This window comes from Phaethon aethereus (assembly GCF_964289735.1).
Source record: "Phaethon aethereus genome assembly, chromosome: 3".
Taxonomy (NCBI): domain Eukaryota; kingdom Metazoa; phylum Chordata; class Aves; order Phaethontiformes; family Phaethontidae; genus Phaethon; species Phaethon aethereus.
In genome coordinates, this window is record NC_138576.1 from 68,889,259 (window position 1) to 68,903,627 (window position 14,369).

The window sequence follows — 14,369 nt, forward strand, 5'->3', positions numbered from 1 at the left end:
TAAGTCCCCTGAATACCCTTTATCTACGTGCTTATTGACTGCCCTCACAGAACTTCAGCCAGTGACTGAGATGGCCTTTCCTTTTACAGAAGTCATGCTGACTTCTTCCCAAAGGGTGCTGTTTATCCATGTGATCTTAGTCTGTAAGATATACTCTACTACCTAATGAAGAATGGAGTCATATATTGGTCTGTAGTTCCCCAGACCTCTTTTAGAGCCCTTTTTGTCGGTGGAAGATTCACTGGCAGTCTGGCACAGTGGCCCTTTCTATAGCTTTGTGAGACAACTTGGCCAGCAGTTCTGCAATTTCACATTTGAATTCCTTCAAAATCCTGGTTGAATGCCAACCTGCCCTGGTGACTTACTGATATCTGTTTGAATCCCTGTTCCTACAGCTGGAGGAAATGGGAACAGAGACCTGAAATAACTTGTATTTGTCCCAGCCACTTGGCCAATGCAGTAGTGATGTGCTAAAATGGAAATCTGTGGAAAGAAAATAGGTCTACTGATTCTGTTTGGTCATCCACAAGTAATCTGTATTGTGCTAAAAACACTGGATAGAGTGGTGATAGCAATCATAAAGGTAGTAGTGAGGCATCTTTTGATTTGCGCATCTGTCATGGCAATGCCAACTTACTTATGAGATGATAAAAATGAGCTAAATTAAGAATGATCAGGGAACCCCATTCACATTATTGAAGCATCGTGCAGTAAGTGCAAGAGACAGGTGGCATAAGTGCTAAAACAAGGATGGAGAGCATGTGCTGCAGGGAATCAATCTACTGCATTAACGGCTAATGGCACACTCAGTGTTTATCCATTATTTATCACACAAATGAGTATGTACTGTCTAGACTGCAGAGGTGCTTTCATAACAGAGTGACACTGATTACTCAAAATTAAAAAATGAGAGCTGATCTTAATAAATTAATTGAAAATTAGCAAATGGTAAACTCCACATGGTATATCTGCTCAACCTAATAACACTGGGTTCTGTTTTGGTTTTGTGAAAATTATTTATCCATCGCTATAATTTTAGACAATAATGCAAAACCTGGAAAAAAGGCAGAGGACTTAGGATGCCATTACTTCCTGCCACTATCACAGACTTTCATTTGCATGCACACTTTCATTCTGAGCTGCTTTCTGTTTTGCTTTAATATTCTGCTCATTTATTTCTTTTCCCTTTCAACTTACTGGCACATTAGTGAAAACTAAGAATATCTGCTCATACTGAGAGAAGAATGATGCTACTCAAAATGTATTGTGTTCCAGTTGTGGCACAGAAACTACACTCTATGCATTGGTTTTAATGTTTTAATGATGCCAGAACACGCGTCTTGAATAAATAAGTTACATGAGCTCAGGCTTGATCATGTATCATTATCAGTGGAAGCTGTATCATTAAATTCAGAAGAAGAAGGGTCGAATTTTCACCTGAGACCCACAGAAGATGTTAAAACTGGACATAAATTTAGATGGTTAGTTGAATCAGGAAATGGCTTATAGACCAATTCTAACAAATGTAGTACAGGTTTATTTAGGCATGCTCATTTCTTCATGAAGGATAGAAGAACTCTACCAAATAAGTGGAAAAGACATAGTACTTTGGTGTTCCCAGTATATTAAATAACTTAAAAAGATGACTTCTATATTAAGAAGGTTGAGTTCATAGAGACTGTCGTGGTTTAGTCCCAGCTGGCAACTAAGCACCACGCAGCCGCTCGCTCACTCCCCTACGGTGGGACGGGGGAGAGAATTGGAAGAGTAAAAGTGAGGAAATTCATGGGTTGAGATAAAGACAGTTTAATAGGGAAAGCAAAAGCCGCCCACGCAAGCAAAGCAAAACAAGGAATCCATTCACTGCTCCCCACGGGCAGGCAGGAGTTCAGCCTTCCCCAGGGAAACAGGGCTGCATCGTAAACGCGTAATGGTTTCTTGGGAAGACAGACGCCATCACTCCGAATGTCCCTCCACCCCTTCCTTCTTCGCCCCAGCTTTATATACTGAGCATGACGTTGTATGGTATGGAATATCCCTTTGGCCAGCCTGGGTCAGCTGTCCCGGCTGTGTCCCCTCCCAGCTCCCCGTGCACCCCCAGCCTGCTCGCTGCAGGCCAGCATGAGAAGCTGGACAGTCCTTGACTACTTAGCAACAACTGAAAACTTCAGCACGTTATCAACATTTTCTCATCCCAAATCCAAAACATAGTCTCACACTAGCTTCTGTGAAGAAAATTAACTCTATCCTGGCTGAAAACAGGACAGAGACTTAGGTAACCATTTACAATTTGTACTAACGCTGAATATTAGTCGTCTGCATTCACCTACATTACACCCTAGTCTCATCACAGACCAGTAATTCCCAAGAGACACATCATAATTAATAAGTTAATAAGGTTTTAACTAGGCATGTTGGCCCTGAAAGAAACTTGTGGAATTCTTCCAACTGAATCCACCATATCTGTTCAGTTCTATCATAAGCAGCAAGCTGTAGTCCCAAAGTGAATCCCTTACCAAGATAACAGACACACTTGGATATGTTTTCAGTCACAAGGTGAAAAACATGTAATTTCCTCAGCTTCCATCAGGAATGTCTGAAATTTTAAAAATCCCTTTCTCCAGTCGTTGTTGGAAACATTCATGATATCATTTACTCTGATAAGAAGGACAACTCTTATATTAGGATGCCACCAGCAAACAAACAAACAAAGCCAAAATAAAAAAACCCTCTCAAACCTTGGACGGCTTAGGTTCAGAAAAAATAAAGAGAGGGGACAGTTTTGTGATTAATCTAAACCAGCCAAAATTAAATGGAGTCTTCCAAGGATTTAGATTGGGTTCTGAACCCCAGTGTGCCATCTGGGCTGCTCATAAATGATAAAGCTGATAGGTCAGTGGCTGCATAAGTTACATGCGAGACTTGAAGACACTTGAAAATTAGCTATATTTTTTGCAAAATGTTAATAAACAGGACTTTTTACACCTCCATTCACGTGAATATTTTGGCAAAAAAATTGAAGTCTTGTGCATTTTCAATTATCCATAGCAATTGCCAGTTACTAGAGCAACTAGTCAGATTTGCCAGCTAATATGCTCCAAAAAGGCACCTAAAGGCTTTCAAATGTATCCTAATTATATTTACAGTCTCCGACCTTAATTCCAGCAAAGACACCCCAATTCAGCCTCTTCTTCTGGTTTATTCGATTGCACTTTATTAGCTGCTAATCATACTGCTAAGCCTTGTAATAACGCTGCTTCACATCTGCTTAAACTGCTGTCTCTTCATGATGCATCTGTGAAGTGTATACCATTGTGTTCCTTCTATAAACAGAAAACAATGGCACAGTGACTTGCGGTTAGCCTATTCAGCTGGTGAATCTGAGATTCGGGGGCAGGAGCTGTGGCAGCCAAACTTTTCCCAAGGATATTAAGTACTAGTTTTTCTTTGCAAACACCCATTATTCCAGCAGTGGTTATGTATATTGTGCAACAGTGTTGTCACTCAGGAAAGCAAAGATTATGGTTATTCCATTCACTTGTAGAGAAATTCCCATGATGTAGCTGTCTCAAAACATTTTGATTTTTATTTTTGTTCCAGCGAGTAGCAATAATCATGATGTATAAAAAGGTGGTTGTGAGAAAGTCCAAAGACATTTCAGTGTGTTCATTTATTCACACATGTGTTTGTGGTGATTTATCTAAGAGCTCACATATGCAATAGTGTCCAGCTGGTTTCTTTCTGCAGGTTGTTTTAGACCTCCTGCTTCTCCCCTACTTTTCTCCTTTAAAGTATATTATCATTCTATCCTCTGCAATTAATCTCAAATGATCATCAGACTATAGAAGTATAAAAAGGTGAACAAACAGTAGAGAAAGTTATTCATGGTTGTTTCCCTAAACCCAGTTTGCAATTCATTTTTTTGTATCACATCAATAGGTGTGTATGTCGTATTTTTCACTCACATTTTCAGGTTTTTATTGTGGATTTTTTGTTTTCAAGCTGATTTTAGAAGAGCCTTTTAGTAATGGAAATACAGACAGGTGGCAGATTAATAAGTGAGGAAATTACAGGAATAGTTTTCCATCTACTACATCCACAGTGGCTTTGTGCATCTAAGAACAAGAGTTGAAAGGAGGCTGGAAGAATGTAAATGAGTGAAGAAGGAAGGGATTTAATCCATCAGCATAGCCATGGACTGAACTAAAGAGGAAGGAGGCAGGGAAAAAAAGGATACTCTGGAGACATGAAGATACCTTACCCGAAGATTTCTTATTAATGTTCTACTTTTCCAGAATATGAATCAGATTTGACCAAACATTTTTGGTACGTGGAGGACCAAAAAGAAAAGTATCAGTATCCAGGAAAACCATCCCATGGATCCATCTGTAGTGCAATATCATCACAGTATGGTAGAGACCCCCTGCCATGGTTAGCCCAGAGAAACGTAAGCCTTCAGCAGCAGGTTGTATCAAAGGGAAGGATACATACTGAAAACAACACGGTTTCTACTAGTTGTGTAAAAGACATTTTGAGGATGACCACTAGAATAAAAATTAGATAGAACAACCGCTTCCAGCTGGTGATGGAGAGAGCCTGGTTACTGCTGTATTGTCTGGCAGACAGTAAAAAGCCAGAAGCGTGGCGTTCTGCTGAGAGTCACTCCTACCAAGAGAGGAGTTGGCAATGATAAGCATCTCCTGCAGGGGGGCTAGCAGATGATGGCAGGGGCTGCTTGGCAGCCCAAACGCAATATAGGCTTCTGCAAAGTCATCAAAGCCAAACCAGTTTAAAAAAAAAGTCTATGCCAAATCTTTCAGATGGGAATTTGGTTACTATTGTCCTTGCTAGCCAGTGATGTCTCCCTGCTACGGAATGGAACGCCCTCTGTGTTCTGGCTGTCGGATGAGACGCGCATTACTGCTCTCCCTTGATCAGTTAAACCTTACTGCAGCCGAACCAGAAAATTATTCACCCATTCACAGTAGAAGATACTTCACGTTTACTCTGTTTTCCAGTGCTGCTCGTTAGTTATCACAGAAAAGAATCTCTTGTTTGTTTAAGAAAATACTGTTTTTTAATATTTTGGGTTTCTTCAGAAGTCCAAGATGTAACTGGATGAAGTATAATTACATATTTATGATTTTAAAAAAAATTAAGAAATAGTTCTTGCTGAGATGAATTTTCAGTCAGGACACAAGTCAGGAAGTTTTACTAGTTCAGTTTTATGGATGAGAATTTGGGGTAGAGGTAGGGTAGAGATAAACAATCCTACAACCTCTGACCGGCAATTTAGGCGTACAGATTTCTTCCAACTCATTTAATAAAATACACATATTAAGTCTCCAGCACAAATTATCAATTATATAACTCTTCTATGCAAGCAAGCAACAGAAGTGGTGTGGGGCACCTGCATCATTCCTACTCCTTGTTTCTGATCCCACCTCTAACCCCGTTGCTCAGGTGTTCAGAGGAGGTAGCATGGTGATGCATCTAGGGGATTTCAGCCACCAGAGAGCTCATTTTAACAAGATAATCTTGTTGAGGCAGGCTTGGTGAGTTATGCGTTAGTCACATATGTACCTCCGTTTACACTACAGCATCACAGAATTGTTGAGATTGGAAGGGACCTCTCGAGACCATCTAGTTGAATTCCCCTGCTCAAGCAGGGTCAGCTACAGCAGGTTGCCCGGGTCTGTGTCTAGATGGGTTTTGAGTATCTCCACAGATGTCGAGTCCACAGCCTCTCTGGGCAACCTGTGCCTACGTTCAACCATCCTGACAGTAAACAGTGTTTTCTTATGTTTGGATGGAATTTCATGTGTTTTAAAGGTACCTGGTAATGCTTGTTGTATCAGGACTGTCTTCTATCAATAGGGTCTAAGAGAAGACAGACACTCAGTACACAGTTACACACAGGGTTAAATTTTCTGGCTTTATAATTATTTGGGGAAATTTGCACATTTTTTTAAATGAATAAGAAACTGACTCGTATTTCCCCATGGCACGCGGTTCTGCCTTCTTACTGTTCACTGATACTCCTAAACAATACTGCATATCCTACCTTGATGGTAGATGGATGCGATGTAAGGGGTAAGCTCTTAAAACAGGACAGCAGGTAATTTATAATTTATACGTGCGGTGCATATACCTAAACCATTTCCCAAAGGCTACATCCCCCTGTGAGACTGCACGCTACGACAGAAGGATGTTTGCTGTGGTTTACAGGGGACCACATCATCTGCGGGCAGGTAGAATACTCCCGGTCAGTATTGCTCTTCTGCACCTCAGAGGCCTGCTACCTGCCTTCCCTTCCTGCACTAACACTGACTGATGTAATCAGCAGGAAGCAAAGGAAATTAAGATATAAAATCCTTACTGTGAAACAGCTTTGTTGCACACAACATACCCGATCCAAATGTGAAGAAAAGTTAATCTGCTTCCCTTACATATTCAAAACTCCTGATTTGTACAATAAGGCTTTTTCTTTATAAAATCATCACTTTGGGAAGTTCTAACTTAACAGGGAAGATGAATGCAGCAAGTTTTATCTGCTCATTTCTCCTTTATAGCAAGAAAGTTCATGGATAAAGCAAAGTTTAACTTGCGGAGAGGATGAATGAATTTCCAGCTGCCCCAAACTTTGTTCCACTTATCTCCTGGTCATGTCTGCTCCAGCTCTATCTCCCACTGTTAAATACATATATATATATATATATATATGTATAGTAGAATACTTAGTACAAAACATGCCAAATTGGTAACTTCACTGTAATTCTTAAACCTAAACTTGAAACTAAATAGGCAATAATCAGTCATCATACAAACAAGTAGCTCCAGAACACATTGCTTTTTATACCTGGTATAAATGTGGTATTTTCATTTTTATTATATTTTTTTCTCCATCCTTCAATTTTTATCATTTCTATCTCTTCAAAGTGAATCAAGAAATAAAAACTTGCCTGAATTTTATTAGTCGTATTAACAATCGGCCCAGTTTCAGCAGATAACTGTCTTTACCAAAGATTTTGAATTGAATCCTCCTCTAATATGTAGGGCCATTTACTACCCAAGTGATAGTTCAACCAACTGAAGAGCTATATATTAAATATATACATATCAACTGAGAACGTTTCTAAAAACTCTTCTCTTAGGCACAGGCAAATTTTTTTATAATAATTTCCTGTTGATTTTTAACTTACAATGTTTCAATAATTTCACTTATGTTCATTACAAGAAAGCTTAATTTTTGCATGTCTGCTTATGTGGGAGTCACACTCCCACGCATCCAAGTACACTTACCTTGGCACAGTTTGTACACTCTGTCTCAAATATTAGAAATTGCAATATCAGGTGCATCGCCATGAACACATTGTGATGAGGCAGTATTACCAATTTCCTAGGAGTTCAAGCATGCATTATTATTCTTATTATTATTGCTTTGGAGGCAACTGCTTGTGGCACAATTCCTTGTAAACAACTCATTTGCATTTACAGCAATTGCTTAAGAAAAGGCACCTCATGGGTGTCAAAACATCTCTCAAAGATCCTTCACCAGTATCTTTGATATTCACAAAGTACAATGCTGTTCAGAAATTCAAATGTCGTTCCTTTAAAAAAGCAAAAAACCCAACAACAGGAATACCCACCACCAAAAAACTCTTAAGCATTCTCATCTGCTAGCCTGCATAGAAAAGATTAAAATTTGGACTCCAAGGTGTTACACTTTGTTCTGCAAAGGTGCCAAGTAGCAAAACCATCATGCTGCTCATTTTGCATTAATAATTGGATGGGAAACACACCTTTTTAGTTCTTTTTTTCCACTCAGTTGTCTGACAGATTTTTAGGCATCTTGCTCTCCCCCTGCTGTAGTAGGCAGCATTTATTAACATCTCCCACCCCAGGCACACCAGTGCTTTGGATTCTCTCTCCTTTCTAAAGCCATTTCTCAGCTCTACTCAATGACAAGTATGACCCATGTCAAACTCCCACTTTCAAATAAACTTACAGTATGTGACTTAAGAAAATTCATTTGAGGTTTTTCACAATTTACATACAAACAAATATTTAAACAACAGGATATGCAAAATCATGGGCTAACACTGAATTTTACATGTTTTACATGTTTATTTTACATGTTTATAGTCTACCTTACTACAATTTATGCATTTAATCAAAACCCTGAAATGTAAACATTTTAAAAAGTACCAAAAAGTTGCATTCATATAGCAATATAAAGTATAAAGCAATATAAAGTATAAAGCAATATAAAGTATAAAGCCAAAATTAGTAAACTTCTCATTTTTACTTTGCTGAAAAAAATTAAGACCAAATCCAAAGGAAAATAAAAGCCATTGCAAACCCATTTCAACCACAGTCACAAAAGACTTTGCTGCTTGTCTTTCAATGGACAGGGAGTATAAAGTCTACAGTAGCACATAAAGGCTAATGGCAGCCTACAATCTAATTAGCCCTTATTATAATGCTGTCCAGAGATTCAACAGATACTTCTTTAGAAAGGCCACAGGCACAAAAAACCCACCCACAAAGGAGTTGCATTTCCTTTCAAAGGTCTAGAAATGCGTAATAAAGAAGAGTCTTTGACCAGGAAGAAGCTTGGCTGAGCCTGGCATGTTAGTTAGCCTGCCTTGAGATTTTCTTGACTGAAGAAAAAAGTTGGGGAATAAGAGTGCTTATACATTCTGCTTCATTTAGACTTTCACCTTGGCATACAAGGCTGAGTGGAAGTTTTTCTTTATACGAAGTTAAGATTTTCTGTGAGCTTTGCTGAGATTTTTGTGGAAGAGTGGCAAGTAGAACTGAAGAGCATTCAAATGGAGCTCCAAAAAGCGTGGATAGTTTTTCACTTTTTTAAAAGTTTTGAGGATGCTGTAACCCTGGAGGATGTTTAAATATATGTGACTAAAAGCCAAACCAAGAATGGCGGTTATCAAGTTAAGTTCAGTGAGTGTTCATGTCTGTGGTGCCTTACTAGTGACATAGAGGTGACCCAAGGAGTGAGTTCCTGTACATCACAGGAGGAGGTACAGTTAGAAAAGTAGGGGACAAACTGCCTAAGGCTTAGACAGCCCCAAACCCTTCCTGTCAGAAGCTGATCACAGGACACAAGGCTGTGCATGGGTATGTCATTAGTCATGCTGTGGAGCTCCACACAGCGGAACTTGCCTTTGAGCTTACAAAGCTCAAGTCCAGCAAGACTTGCACACTAAGGGTGCCTCTACAGTAGCACTGAAGTTCAGATGAAGAGTGTATTTTAGAAGTAGATCTCCTGATCATCTGGACTGATACTGTGCTGTGCTTTAGAATTTGACACAGTTTCAAAAAGCAAGCTGGACTACTTTTGAATAAAACCAAAACAGAAGATGTGCTCCAGGGGTTCACTTAATGCATTCCAGCCACTAATGAATATTCAGTCCACAGGTTCAGAGAAGAACTAGTCTGAAGTGAAACCTCCTGCAATACATACAGTACAGACATCAGGTCCTCAGCAGCAACTATGCTGCTTTACAGATCCACTTGTATGGGGTCACACCGCTGATGCCATTAGTCTGGTCTCCCATTGTATTGCAGACCATCACATTTCACTCAGATACGTCTTACACTGAACCTTGAGACTGCAGTGAGACCAAACCCTTGGTTTGGTCTTACAAGCCTGTAAGACTAGAATATGTGCCACAAACAACAGAAGGGCCTGATTGTCCAATGCGCTGGCTGGGGCTGTGAACTGGTAGGTAAGATAATCTAAAGGATCCAGTGGGAAATTCATGCTGCATGCTTCTAAAGGATTCTTTGTCCATGCCTGACATATAATTACTCTGCATAAGCAGAGATTTTGAACTGTACTAATTTCATCTAGGAGAGCTGCTAGCACAGGTTCTCCTGGAAGCCCTTCATCTCTGCAGAACTTGAGCACAGTGGACACCAGATGAAGAGGCTTTGACTCAGTGTTAAAAGCAGGGAACACATTGCACAGTCATGAGTCTTTTTGCTTTCCAGTAGCTTAACTATGATCAAGCACCTTATTGTTGAAATATTTCTTTCAGAGGACAGATGTATGGAGAGGGTGTTTATGGAAGTGGTTTGTCTACCCAAGCCCAGGCATCATTGCTGGTGAGGGGTTTTCCTTTTTAAGTAACTTCTCCAGATGGTGGAGCAATTTAATATCTACCCTGCAATCAAGCACTTTAAGACCCTTTCTGGTGTAGAAGTCCAAGCACAAGGCCCCCTCAGTTGCTCCTAGTGTCAAGGATCCCTTTGGTGATCAAAGCCCTGCTGACAGAAATGGTCATTCCTTATGACGCTGCTACTCCACCCAACATTTTCATCCGGGCGGGAATGACGTCCCTGTCTTACAGTGGTTGGAGATAGCGGAAAGCACAAATAGCGTGGCCAGCAGGACGAGGGCAGTGATGCCCCTGTACTTGGCACTGGTGAGGCTGCACCTCTAATACTGTGTGTTCAGTTTTGGGCCCCTCACTACAAGAAAGACATTTTGGGACATAATTTAGTGGGCATGGTGGTGTTAGGCTAACGGTTGGACTTGATGATCTTAAAGGACTTTTCTAACCTTAATGATCCTGTGATTCTGTGTGTCTAGCAACTGCGCGTGTGTGCGATGAGTGGAAACACTGGGGACTTGACTGTGCCTCTGAAAGGGCACGCTCTCCCCGGCGGGGCGGCTGCATGGACGGTATACCCAACCGTGGAGCGGCAGCACGGCGTACGGCCAGAGCCCCCGCTCCGCCCGGCGGCCTCTCCTGGACGGCCGCTTAACCGCCTCCCGCCGCGCTTAGGCCCGCTCCACCCCGGGGCGGTGACACCTGCTGCAACGGCCGCCGCTCGCCCCCAAGCCCATTGCCTCCGGCGCGGTCAGCTGTTGGCGGCCCGACCGCGGCCGCGGCGGCCGGGCCTTGCGACCTGCCGCCCCCGGTACGGCCGACCGGCGGTGGGGCGCTGCGGCCGGGCTGCCACGGAGGCAGATACGCGCGACAGCCCTTCACGATACACTGATTAAAAAACGTAATTGCTGATGCATTGTATTTTTTTGCTTGAAAATGCGGGCAACAAGGTTCTGCAAATAACTTACTGCTCGGGCTCCCACTCGTGGACGCGGGTCCCTCGGGCAAGGGCCGCGCCGCCGCGGTCCCGGCCCCGCACCGGCCAGCCCCCGGGCACCCAACGCCACCGGAGCGGCGCGGCGGGGCCGGCCCGCGCGGCAGAGGGCGATGGAAGGGGGAGAATATGCCCCTCCGCTCCCTCGGGAGCGGCCCGCTCCCTTCCCGCCCGGCCCGGCCACGGAGCTGCGGCTCGGGAGGGCGCCGAGCCCGCCAGCCAGACTGCGGCCCGCAGCGCCGGCACCGCCGGCACCAACCACCCCGCCGCCACCAACCACCCCGCCTACCCCGCCTGCCCCGCGCCGCTGCCACCCGCTGCCGCTCCGCTCCGCCCCGGCCGGGGCCGAAGGCGGTGCGGGGGCGCTCGGAGTCCCGCCCGCATGGGCGCGCACAAACGCGGGCGCACACACACGCACACACACGGAAGTGCACCCCGAGCTGGCTCGCAGCCCGCCGCTGCCGCCGCCGAGGCCGCCCCGGCGCAGCGTGCAACATGGCGCTGGTGCCCTGCCAGGTGCTGCGCGCCGCCATCCTCCTGTCCTATTGCTCCATCCTGTGCAATTACAAGGCCATTGACATGCCCGCGCATCAGACCTATGGAGGCAGCTGGAAATTTCTGACCTTCATAGACCTGGTAAGTGCCCCCCGCCGCCCGTGGCCCTGCCCCCTCCCTCAGGCTGCCCGTGGAACGGCCGCGGTCCCGCGCGGGCGCGGGCCGGGCGCAGCGCGGCCCCCGGGGGCGGCGGCCCAGCTCGATGGCAGCGCCATGAGGTGACCTTAAAGCGGGGACGGCGACATGTTGTGACTCCAGGGCCGGCCGTGAGAGGAACCAGCCGGACACCGCGGCAGCGGAGCCCGGGTGGTTTGAACGGAGAAGGACACGGACAAAGCCGAGGGGCCGCTGCGTATAAACGGCCGTGGGGCAGGTGCGCCTGACGCCCTGTCATCGCAGTGCTGCTACTGCTGTGTTTCGCCTTCTCTAATGGCTGACAGTAAACACCAGGACCTGCTGGTCCCAGCATTTGGCTCCCGTGTGCTGTCAAAATAGAAAACATGTCTCGCTCCCTTTGGCCCGTCCGAGGAATCCATCCCCGACAGGTGCAAGTCTGAGAGTGACACAAAAATGCTGGGCAACACAACTTGTCGATTCCAGTTAGTTTTGGTTGCAAATCCATAAACGAGCCTACGAAACAAAAGATGTTTCATTTCCCTTTTATTCACAAGGGTCCAGGTCTGGAACAGTCACGAGTGTGCTGGCTTGCTGGAGAACACCAGGTGCTGGCCAGGGGCTATTTTTGCCTTGAGCTTCCTAGCCTTGCTGCCTCCACAACAGTGTTCCCCTAGTGCAGGTGGGAGGAGAGGGGGCGGGTGGAAGAGGGGAGATGGGAGGACAAACTTGGTTTCTAGTTCAGAAATATGATAGCCAACTTACACCTAGTACCTAGGTCAAAACAGTTCTTTTTTCTTTGAATCCACAGTGTAAATAGGTGATAAATTTTGCAGTTCCTACTGAGTTACAGAAAACTCCCAAAATACAAGTATTTCAGTGCTTCCCAGTGATAAAACCTCCCTCAGAACCTCTTTGTAGATTCACAAGTATTACTACTGTTGCCTGTGCATTTCATATCCAGTCAGTAGGTTGAGTTTGTGAGTATGGAGACCAAACTCGAACTCTATTAACCCTGTATGTGAAGTGTGCAAACTTCTGTATCAGGATTATGCTAAGGTTCACTGAGGCCCATATTTCATTTGGAGAGAAGCAGTACCTACCATATTTTGCATTTAGCCAGGATAATTTTTGTGTGACAAAAATTTGCTGGATCTCTTGAGTATCCAGAGCCACAACTAGTGCTTTTACTGTGATTGTAAATGGGCATCTTAAGGCCTGATGTTTTTCTGGAAGGCAAACTAGAATCTAATTTTTTTTCCCTTTTGGGCTGCTGAACATTACTGTCAGTAATGTTAATTGATAGAAGTTATTGTCAAGTCCCAGTAAGTTAGGGGGCAGCTGTTGACTTTAGTGGCAGTTGAATTGGAAGTGAACCAACTAAAGCCAAAAGCCGATGATGCTGTCTTTGAGTGTCCTTCACCTTTTTCTCTGTTCTCCTAGTCCTGACAGTTGCTTGAGGATTAAGTGAACTAAGGCTGTCACAGAGTGAAAATAGCATTTGACAGTACATGATATTCATCATTTCCTAAAAATTACAGCCTGCTGTCTGTGGCAAGTTCATGTGGACTTTCCCATCAAAGCATGCACATAGTTCAAGCTACTTCTGTCATGGCCCAAAAGGTCAAGGTAAATATGTAGTGCTTTCTAAAATGTGTAGAACTGTTACCAACTGCAGCTAGTCATTTCTGTCCTTTAGTTAGTAATTGTCATGTGTTTCTCATAGTGAAGTCCAATAGATGAGAAAAGGTTAGCAACTCCTTACAGTCTTCAATCCTTCGAAATAACACACAATTCATCAACTTGAATGCCTTTCTCAGTGACTAGCCAGCACATAAACCTCTCCGCTTGTTGACAATATTTACTTATGTCCAAATGGCCCTGGTAGCATCTTATCTAAGCAAATCTATCTTCCTGTCTCCTCGGGCAACTAGGAGACTTGAAAAAGCATAACCTATTAGATTCCTGAAGAGGACACCAAGAGGCATGGTTGGAGGATGCTAGGCACATTTCCAAAATACTGTATGTTGACTAAGTCTTGAAAAGCTCTTCTATAAGTTTCAGTTTTCTCAACCATGTGCAGTGTTCCTGTGTCAGTCACATTCAAAGGCTGTCTAGACGAAATATTATCAATGCCAGAGTCTTGGCAGACTTGTGTTCTTGCTACAGATTGTACCTTCACAAGCAGAGACTTCATCTTTGACATTACAGAAGCACGTAGAAGTTCTTTCTGTTTTCAAAAAATGCTACCAGTTTTTGAGAAAAGTGAATTTACGGCTTGAATCGGAAAAGTAATTTGGATTTTTTTTTCATCTGTCCATTTGTAAAAGGACATTCCTTTCCAGTCTCACTATCAATAAATGTCTTGGAGATTTAGGTAGCTGGCTTTGCAGAGGTGCTGTGTGAAATGATTTACATTTATCTGCAGGTAATATAATTTTGAATTGAATTATGGAAAGCTAGTAGTTTGGACTCTAAAACATAAGGCACAGTAGAGCATTCTAAATGTATGCATTAATCTGAACAGTAGACTTACAGGCCTCACACTGTGAACAGAAGATGAGCAT

General features: G+C 43.5%; 1 protein-coding gene across 1 annotated transcript in view; it reads left to right on the forward strand.

The window, feature by feature from the left end:
* Positions 1–11,628: 11,628 nt before the first annotated feature.
* Positions 11,629–14,369, forward strand: part of AIG1 (androgen induced 1) — a gene marked incomplete at both ends in the record, with an annotated part of 127,557 nt that continues 124,816 nt past the window's right edge. The window contains one exon of the mRNA XM_081997191.1: positions 11,629–11,769. Within this exon, the coding sequence (XP_081853317.1) occupies positions 11,629–11,769 (141 nt within the window). The remainder of the gene's footprint in view (positions 11,770–14,369) is intronic.